The following is a 9,876-nucleotide window of genomic DNA, read 5'->3' as shown; positions in this document are numbered from 1 at the left end:
GAGGGGCTTAAGTAGAAATCATGTAACAAATAAAGTATTCAAAGTAAGGCTTGGATTAAGCAGGTGACAGGTTTCCCTAAATAAATTAACACATGATTAAAATATACGTGCGAAAAAGATGCCTTCAACTGGTCCAGAATATCTACAGTTTGTATCACAGTCTTTGCTTATTGAAGACCATAAAAACAGGTACTGTGTGGACTGTATATCATAATGAGGCCAACTCTTGACTCCCGCTCGCTGACCTTGGAGATGTTTAGTATTCTGACCACAGCAGCCATTAGCACTCCAACTGGGTGTCTGGCTGGGAAACATGACCTCTGGAAGGGGAACATAAGGTAAAGGCCTGGTATCCTCCAGAGACCTGTCCTGTTCTTGTCATTTCAGTCGGTACGTGTTTGCGCTCTTGCAGTGCCTCATTTGTTGTACAAACAAACTATTGTGTGATGAAAATTAAGCTACAAATTGGTGCCAATCCAACTTACAAAATATACACTATCACTCTTTCGAAGTTTCTCATAAACAGATGAGAGCTACTGTGCCAAGTACTGAAAATCATCCAATTAACATCTAACCTACAGCTGAGAATCTCCCAACAGAAGAGAAACAAGGAGAGTGGGGATGGCCGAGGCCACTGTGACACACCGTAAACCGTGGAATGTGAGGGAATTGGAGAAGTAACCTACAAAATGAGGTAAAGAGAAAAGAAGTGCAGCAGCATTACTCTCAATCCTGCAGACAGATGCTGCTGCCTCATGCTTGTTCTACCTCATCAGTATCTATCTGTGCTGCTGCTATCTGTCTGCTTCACTTAGACTCAGCCTGCCATGATCTAATCATTACCATAATCACATTTTCAGTGGAGCTGGAGGTAAGAGAGTGTTTATTTGCTTGACTGATGGGGACAGAAGGGGTTTAGAGGATGGGGAAATGTTGTCCTTTGTTGTAGGTCCTTGTTGTCACCCATACTAAAATAAGACTAATAGCCATTGAATGATAAAGCATTCACAGTTGTGTATTACATATATACTTTCATTGAGGGGGTAAATCAGTTTACACAGTATCAATGAAACAAGATTTTTAGTCCAGCTGACATTGCACCACATTACAGTGACACTGCTGACACTGCAATTTTTTGTGAACAGGTAACTGCAGAATCGAGCTTGTAAAATATAAATACCCTCAAAGGAAGAGGGGGTGTATATATATATATATATATTTTATTTTTTATTTTTTTTTTTTTCACCATCAGTTTATGCATTTGTGTCAGCTCATACACTTGTGCTGGCATAATGTCACACTAAGAGATACCAAACAAAAGACATCGCAGCAATCTCAGAATGTGACAATTCGCAATTGCACATCATTAATGTACTGAAGGCAACACAGAATCTAGGCTATGGAAATAAAAAGGTTTATTGTCCTTTTTTCCACTGACCAACAAGGAAAAACCTTTATCATCAATTTCTGCCTTCCCACTGCAAAGTCAATCCACATTTTAGACACATCATTCAACTTATTACATGAAAAGTATTTAAAAGTATCACAATGTACCACAATGTAAATGTCCCATAAGTCAGTTCAGTAAAGCCAATCAAGTCAGCCTCTCCCCAGAGGAGCTGTAGCAGCTCTCTGTCTGACATCTTACAAAGATCATTGATCTTCTATCGCAGATACTGAAGACAGACACCTCATTTGTGTTTGGACTTGCTGGCCAGGGCCTGCAGGTTAGCCGGACCGCCCCACACTGTCCCGAATACATCCTTCTCAGTCCTCAGAGCCTCAGACAGAGGGAGCTCTCTCCCCGACAACACCACCTTCTTCACAGCCTGAATCACGGGGGCTGGTCCTTTTATATAGCGACTGAGCCAGTTTTCAGTCTGCTGCAGGGGAGTCCCTGCACCCTCCTCTGCCTGGGGGCCCTCCAGGACTCCATCTGCCAGTCCAATCTGCAGGCCAAATCTGGGGTCCACTTTCAGAGCGCCACCAAGGAGCTTCAGTGCATTTTGGCTTCCAACAATGTGGACAAGTCGCGCAGCGCCACCCCAGCCTGGGACCAGTCCCATGTGTTTATGGACAAACTGGATCACACTGTCAGCTGCCATTAATCTACAATTGAGAGATAAAACACATAAATGAGATTATTACCAATCGTTGGATGGAAAGGTCGAGTGGAATAGATTTTATTTGCCTGTATAAAAATCATTACCTGAAATCACAGGCAGTGGTGAGCTCTGCACCTCCCCCCAGCGCTCTCCCCTCCACCAGAGCAACAGAGATCAGAGGCAGCCTGCACTGAGAAAACGATTCTGTCAGCATACTGTAGTGCACATTACATAACAGCTAAACTTCTTGAAGCTCAGGCTGGTTGCTGCTACTTTTGTAGTCAGCATAGACATTTAGTATCTAGTATACAGGAAAATGACAGCGTTTACCTCAGTAGCCTCATAAGAGTATTCTGCATGAACATACACATCTTCATCCCATCCTACAAGGCAAGAGAAACATCATTCAGGCCTCAGAGTATTCATCTCAAGCACAGACAGACTGTGGCAGAAATACAGGTGCACACAGGAAAAGACTATTCCTTTACTTTCCTACCTGTGGGTTAGAGATCGCCCTGACAGCATTGAGGTCTGATCCGGAGCAGAAAGTTTCTGCAGCACCCTGGACAATAAGGCCTTTGCCATCTGTCCAGTTCTCCAGCTGGCTCACCTGTTCCTCCAGATCCACCATCATACTGCCTGGGAGGGAGGCAGAGCTCTGTTTAAGCACAGCAACAAACTGCAATGCAGTGTTGTTTGATTGTGTTTATGTATCATCCCCGGAATCCACACTCACTAATCTGACGCCCAGTACTAGAGTCTCCTCACCAGAGAAGGCGTTCATGCGGGATGGGTTGTTGATGGTCAGCACAGCTATACCAGAGTCCTGTTTGAGAAGATCAATGGAGCCTCCAGGAAAAGCCAGGAGCTTCCCTCTGATCTCCTCCTGGTTGAAGCCATGGATGTTGGTGTACACACTGCCACTGCTCTGGCTGTGCAGCAACCTTGAAGAAACACCAACAGCATGTGACCGTGGTCTGTCTTAAAACTCTGTCGAAGTTGTTTATATGATCAGATGTGTGCATGATAACCCGCTGATCTATCAATTCAAGTCAAATGGGAGCAGCATGATTACCCATAATATACTCCTTATACATTAGCCTGAAGAAGGTATGACTCAAGCCATTAGCACAAACTTCTAACACACAACAACCCACCCCTGATTCTGATGCATTTTAGTTATAAATCACAACTAGACTAGTTAATAATTGTATAGATCAACGTTTATCAAGTGTCAGCACCTCAAAAAAAGTGCATTTTGTTAGTTAGACTTGTCTGAGTGTGTGATTTGTGAACAGATAATGTGGGCACAAATCTTCACCCATGATGCTCTTTTATTTTTGACTTTATTTACTGCAACTGGCCTGGTGATAAGCTGGCTCCCTTACCTGCCCCAGGCTCCACAGCCTCTGCTGCTTTTCAGAAGCTGACGCCTCAGTGCACAGAGAACCATCCTGCTGCTGCATGGAGATAAAGGGTTGTGGGAGAATCTATTCAATTTTGCCTCGATTGGGAGAAACTACCTCATTCATATCACTTCATTTAAAAAAAAGGACTGTGGGAACAGACAAGGGAAACAAAGTTCAAGTACAACGAACACAACTATTGTTTTTTTTTTTTGTTGTTTTTTTTTTACATGTTTTACAATGAAACTCAGGAGAATCAAATGAAAGCCTCCTTGGGACTGTGACAGACCTTTTTCACAGCAGAGATTATGACTTGTCAGTGCAGAAACGTGTCTGAGCTCTAGTTACCAGCAGATATTAAAAGCACCTGAGATTGTGCGCTAGACTTTTAGTCACGATGCAAACAAGAGCAGTGCCTCTTAACAGCAAGCGAAGTGGGACATTTAAAAAAAAAAAAAAAGCCTCTGCGAAAATGTGAAGTAGAGGAGAACAGATATAAATACCAGGAGAACAAAATCCTTTACACAGGAACATCTGCACTGAAGAGATCAGAGACTTTTACCAAACCAGCCGAACCAAACCAGTCACAGAAAGCGTTCACTCATATTCACAAATGTCTTTCAAACAGCGACTGATTGATTTTACATGTATTTACATTAACATTTATTTTAACACTGAGTCTTGTTATTTGGAAACTGAATGTCACACAAGGTTTCGGTGTTTGTTCGTAACTTCACCGCGTTTGCACTCAACGAGCTGCAGAGAAGAGGAATATCGTACGTAAGTCAAACTTTAACGTGTCGCTACGACAGCTACTAAACATTTTGCGACAAAATGCCAAGACCATGGATGTATCATAGACCGACCTTACTGTCTGTCGTGCGGTGTTACTCTCAAATCCGTCCCCCTGGAAACCGTAGCTCTTCGGGAAATAGACAGAACAAGACACACACATGTGGTTCCTCAACTTCTCCACAGGGGGACGCAAGCAATTCATCTCACCTCTTGCCAAGAGACAAAAGAATCCAATAATTGTGCTATTGTGATATTGTGTCCCATATTTTTGTCATATTTCACATCACACTCTACAAACAATAATTTATTGTTCAACAGGACCTGTAATATGATTCATCACAGGCCAATGCACTGCACAGAGAGAGCTGCTCTTTGTTTGTCATATCGCTGTAAACACAGCATACTGAGGACCTGGCTCTACAGACATGTCCTTATTCAGTAGTACTGAGGCCTTTATATAAAAAACTACAGGTTATATTACGGCATTGGCCCAGGCAATTGACAGTTATATTAACGTGGCTTACTGACAACAATTTTTCAATATTGTACCGTGTCTTTTTGACAGTAAAACGCCATAATAGCGGATTTTGTTTGATTTTAATTTCCAAACACCTTTGCTTGACACCAGTGATGTGGCTGAATCTGAAAGGCAAGAGGTGTCCAAGTCTAACACTCTGTTAACATCTTGTCAAACAACAGTCTGCTCTTGGATTTGGTTTTATGTTTGGCCAAGCCACACAGCCAAAACTGCGTCTTAAAATGTCAGTAATAAATATAACAGATATTTTCAGCGGTATTAAAGAAGGTGTATCGAATAATAACAGAACTGGGGTTAAGATTAGGGCTATGTCTCCCTTCTGCAACAGAGCAAACATGGTGTGGTGATAGGACAGCAAATAGTATTCATTCATGTGCAATAATAGTCTTATAGAAGTAGATGAGTCTGGCTTTGGACATTTGCAATTAAAGGTTCTTTAGGGTTCTGTTAAACAATAATATAGCAGCAAACAACTGTTCTCTGCAAAGATATGGTGGAGTAATGGCGACCTGTGCAGAGAGGGACCCCCCACAGGTGGCATGGCCCCAGGTGAAAGTGACCTACCAGAATTTCCTCCACTGAAACCACGTTTTCTCTAAAAAGGCCTCCCGAACAGGAGGAGATGAGACCAGAGCACCGGCTCAGATCTGGGTTGGCCGGTGGACTGTCAAAACATTGACAATTTTTTTTACCGGCTCCATTTTCATTCGTGCGGCCCAGTCCCAGTGGGCAAGTCCAAGGCTGAATTTCTCTCCAGCTGAAATTTCTTTCAAAGTGCTAAAGTCTCCAGCTTGACTCAGAACTGGCTCTTCTTCTCCTGGACGAGTAAGTAACTCGATGGCTACATAATGTTACATGTTGTTTTCATTAATGGCTGACTACAGTAGACCTGACAACTACCAGACTTGCTGTTACAAAACTATTAATGTTTTTGGCAAATGTTGCTGTTGCCAGCTGGCTAACTGTCAGCATTGCTGTGGAGCATGTCACAGCTATGCTAGCCTGGGCTAATGGCTGTGGCTGGATTGTTTTTTGTTTTTGTTTTTTTTTTGGGTAACTTTATTCAGTAAAGCTTCTTGGTGTGCGTTTAGTGGCAGCTTGCTGACCGTGAACGGGGTGAGTGGGGGCCGCCGGAGGCCGGGGGTCTGAGAGGCTGGTGGTCCAGCGGCAATGACGATCTGAAGACATCCTGTAGAAGATGCATCCCCCGTTTTTTTTTTTTCAGGAATTGTCTTGTTTACTTGTAATCAGTGTAATGTCATACTAAGAGGGGGAGTAACCAGTGTGAAGTGCTCTGTGTGTAAATGAGACAGATGGACGGTCAGACGGGAGATGAATGTTTGAGACAAACAGACATAAACAGACAACAAAAAGAGGGGGATTTGAAGACCACGGGGTGTGCAGGAAAAGGAGGGAAAATGTGCTGAAAACAGAGGGAGGCTGAGACACTTCCTGTCCTGTGGTCTGATCTATGGCTACTGGGTCAATAAATCCTTCACTTCAGTCCACACATCCTCTGCTGCTGCTCGCAGCCCTGAACATGTCTGTGAAAACAAGCGGAGGAACCAAAATACCTTTGTGTTTCGCTTGGGTTACTGAGTACTGCAGAGCCGTGCTGAATCAAAAGTTTAAAACAAATTTTAGCTGCAAAAGCAAAGTACTGTAAACTCGTATATATCACTGATCTAACATCTCGTTAAATCCGTTTTGGAAGCATATTTCTTCCACAATTACAATTCAAAGGAGTCACTCATGTAAATATTTTTCACACACCCTGAAAAGTGCAATCATTTACTTGGATTCATTATTTAAGACACCGCAGCACAATCACTAACACCAATCAAGTGTATTTTTCCCTGAATGTGGAACTGTTTGTGGCTGTCCCACTAACACAAAAGGTCATCAACACGGAGACAGTGCACTGCATCCAAGCCTGGAGTAGAGTCAACCCTGTTTTAAAGACCATACCTCTCTGGTCTATTTAAAAGTGGGGAAGGAATTCAAAAAGGTCGTTTGGACTCTTCCTAGGCAAGCATTCCAGACACACTGACTCTCCTTCCTGCTCTGCACCGTACTCAGCTAGGTCAGCTAGCCCTCAACCTGTCTCTAAATATCATTCTGTGAAGTGCAGCACCTGGACGACATGGCGGCTTAGTGGAATTTGCGTGCATAGTCATCTCTAAATCACCCACACGTGTGTGTAAGTAACTGTTTGTCCGGGTTAAGTGTGCTATGGACTCTCCTCCTTCATAAATTTTGACTTTGAAATCATTTTCTGACTGAGCCTGTCCACATTCATTCATCCTCTGCTCAGCCTTTTTCAGCCATTTTGATTAAAGGCAGCCCTGCTGTTTTATGATCCATCCGGATATCAGCAATGCAGCCGCAGACTCCTGCTGATAATGGAGGCCTGTCTGAAATTACAACCTGGCTAATGGCACGGAGAGAGAGACAGAGACGGAAAGAGAGAGAGAGAGAGATACACATTTTGCACACATTGGTCTATATGCACAAATGTCGTTGCATGTAGAGTGTGTCTGTGTGTGTTTCATTGTGTGGTTGTGTGTGTGTGCTGTTTGTGGCCTCTAAAGTGATGCATCAGTGCACTGATCAATATGCAGCTGTCTGGGGCTCCACAGGAAGTCAGGGAATTCACTGCAGTCAGCATGACTCTATACCAACTCCCAAAGATAAGACAACACACACACACACACACACACACACACACACACACACACACACACACACACATGATGAGAGAGATCAAATAAGTGCCAGTAAGGGTCTATTTAAGGACAGGAAGAATGGCAGGTTAGCAGGTGCCAGGGGCTCTCTGGGGCTGGAGGTTTCCTGTGAGGAGTGGAGCTGGAGGACAGAGGGCCAATGAACACTTTAGCACAGCAGCAAGCAGGATGTTAGTGCAGTAACAAACCACTGGAAAACAAAATGCAACCACATACTGTAATATGTACTGTGTATTTGAAATCATCCCTAAACAGGAAAAATATAACCCTATAGTATTTACTTGAATTAATCTTACTTGAACTTAATCATCAACTCAAACTCCAAAATAGTCCCTAAGTGACTTATAATGACCCTAATCTCTACTGGAATAAAACAATAAAAAGTGTTCTGCAAAGATAAACCTAATAACCAAATATGACTAGATAGTCATTTTTGGTCCTGCACTGCAGTGACTATAAGGCTAATCATGGCTAAGAGCTTCCCGGCAGACCAAGCAGGAGTTTCTATGTATACTCTCTAGCTTCGCCATGTTTGTAGCAAAGACACACAGAAAGCAGCTAGCCAAAATATAGCCTTGACACCAGTCAACAACCAAAAGGGCCCAAGTGCTAATTAGAATTCCTATGCAGTGCAGAGAAGGGAAATTGTATTCAAGGTTGTTTACTTGAGGTTGTAAGAGGATGGAGACTACAGCCGGGACCTGCTTTGGTCTAGACAGATCAGATCAGATCAGATCACACTGTGTGCATGGCCAGCGGGTGTTATGTGTCTGTGGAATATTATTAGAGCTTCAACAGAAAAAAGCTGTGTGTAATAACAATAATTTTAATGCACATTTTACATTTACTGTAACACGTATGTTAACACATAAGGTATTCAATTGTCCTGGAAAAATATTAACATCATCATCCTTACAATCAGTTATCAACGTCACAAATAAAGGCAGTCTTAGAACGATTATTTTACCAATAGCACTGGCCCTCTACTCTAAGTAGCTGCTGTGTCTACATTCGATGACAGTCATATGTTATGTCACTGCAGCAGCATGTGCTTGCAGGATAATATACAGATTGTTCCATAAATTCTTTCCAGTGTTATTGTGTTTTACGCAGCACTGGAATTAAAACAGTTAGTAGCAGTTATATAACGGTTTCAGCATCTGGAAACCTCCACACTTGAGCACAAGCCAGTGCTTGGAATCTACACTTCTGCCCAACCTTGACACAGGAAAACAGGGTGAGACAGCCAACACAGCTCTAGGCTGGGCATCAGGAGAGGATGACAATATTTATATCAGCGCTGGGGTAGGATTTCTGGCACCATAACATTGTTGCACCTGTTATTTCAGTCAGCCTAGAGTGCCAGGTTTCAGGGTTAGGGGTTAGGTGTCTCTCCCTCCCAGGTCCAAGGGTGTGTGTGGCTGCGTGTGCCCCTTTGTATGTAAGTGAATGGACGTGTAAAAGTGCAAAACTGATTCCTTTACCAGACAGTGGCATGAAATTACAAAGTTATACGGGTATTTTCATGTTGTAGAAACATAACAAAAAAAATATATGGTGCTCACCATGTGACACAAACAAAATCACACATTTAGTTAGAGGAATGCATAAAACATTTATGGAGGAAAACATACAGACTGTACACAAACATAAAAGCACAGAGACACACACTCACACCATCACAGAGATGAATGGTTTCTCTGCTGCTGTCCCACAGCTCTGCAGTCATCACTCAGAGGAAGAGATCACAGTGTCACCAGAGATGTCAGCCAGCAAGATTGAAGGAGCCAGACACTCGTTTGGTTCTGGTGCTTCATCTTTGAGTGGAGCGTTCACCTAGGACTCCTCTTCAAGCAGTCAGAGAAATATTTATGTGCAGGGCCTGACTGATGTTCAGAACTTATTAAATTATTGCTCCTTCTGCAGGCTAAGAAGTGAAGAGTCCTGCAGTGGGACTTGAAAACTGCACAGTAGCAATGTTGGCTTAGCTTTTAGCTTGTGAACTAAATTAATGGGGCGTCTTGGAAATTAAAAAAAATAAAAAATTCAACATAGAGATTAAATAAGACTAAAAATGTTTGCCTACAGGGCTACTTAACTTCTGAAGTACCACTTTATAATGATATTCTCTTTATGTGTTGTAATAGTACTTTCACAGTCACGCTTCACAAATGGGTTTAAGCTGCCAAGAAAGGTTTTAAAAGTGTGAGTGAATTATTTTACAAATAAGTCAGTTAAAGCTGCACAGTGAGACCAAACCACATTCACTCTATGAGTCTATGTATGTA

At 42.7% G+C, this 9,876-nt stretch overlaps 1 protein-coding gene across 3 annotated transcripts; it reads right to left on the bottom strand.

Annotated features, from left to right (window-relative positions):
• Positions 1 to 1,393: 1,393 nt before the first annotated feature.
• Positions 1,394 to 4,523, bottom strand: echdc1 (enoyl CoA hydratase domain containing 1). 3 transcript variants are annotated; one of them, XM_071468226.1, is made up of 7 exons: positions 4,378 to 4,523; positions 3,494 to 3,565; positions 2,874 to 3,049; positions 2,602 to 2,744; positions 2,436 to 2,488; positions 2,210 to 2,290; positions 1,394 to 2,109 (listed from the first exon to the last, which is right to left on the bottom strand). In XM_071468226.1, the coding sequence occupies exons 1-7, from the start codon at positions 4,506 to 4,508 to the stop codon at positions 1,692 to 1,694; spliced, it is 1,074 nt and encodes a 357-aa protein (XP_071324327.1). In that variant the 5' UTR covers positions 4,509 to 4,523; the 3' UTR covers positions 1,394 to 1,691. The 3 variants fall into 3 exon arrangements, with proteins under 3 accessions (XP_071324327.1, XP_071324329.1, XP_071324328.1); XM_071468228.1 differs by lacking the exon at positions 4,378 to 4,523 and adding an exon at positions 4,015 to 4,038 and having other exon boundaries at positions 1,556 to 2,109; XM_071468227.1 differs by lacking the exon at positions 4,378 to 4,523 and adding an exon at positions 3,801 to 3,889 and having other exon boundaries at positions 1,556 to 2,109.
• Between the last annotated feature and the right edge of the window lie 5,353 nt (positions 4,524 to 9,876).

This window comes from Trachinotus anak, unplaced genomic scaffold (genome assembly GCF_046630095.1).
Source record: "Trachinotus anak isolate AG129_WGS33_773 ecotype Australia unplaced genomic scaffold, CSIRO_AGI_Tana_v1 ptg000032l, whole genome shotgun sequence".
NCBI classification, from domain to species: Eukaryota; Metazoa; Chordata; class Actinopteri; order Carangiformes; family Carangidae; genus Trachinotus; species Trachinotus anak.
Note: the sequence above shows the minus strand (reverse complement) of the source record. Positions and strands in the feature narration are given on the sequence as shown.

What these genes read in the sequence shown, in the direction of transcription:
- echdc1 (XM_071468226.1), bottom strand. Translation starts at nt 4,508, where the DNA reads ATGAATTGCTTGCGTCCCCCTGTGGAGAAGTTGAGGAACCACATGTGT. An exon ending in GGGCGATCTCTAACCCACAG is followed by an intron (nt 2,489 to 2,601) that starts GTAGGAAAGTAA and finishes CTTGCCTTGTAG; the next exon opens with GATGGGATGAAGATGTGTAT. An exon ending in ACCACTGCCTGTGATTTCAG is followed by an intron (nt 2,110 to 2,209) that starts GTAATGATTTTT and finishes TCTCAATTGTAG; the next exon opens with ATTAATGGCAGCTGACAGTG.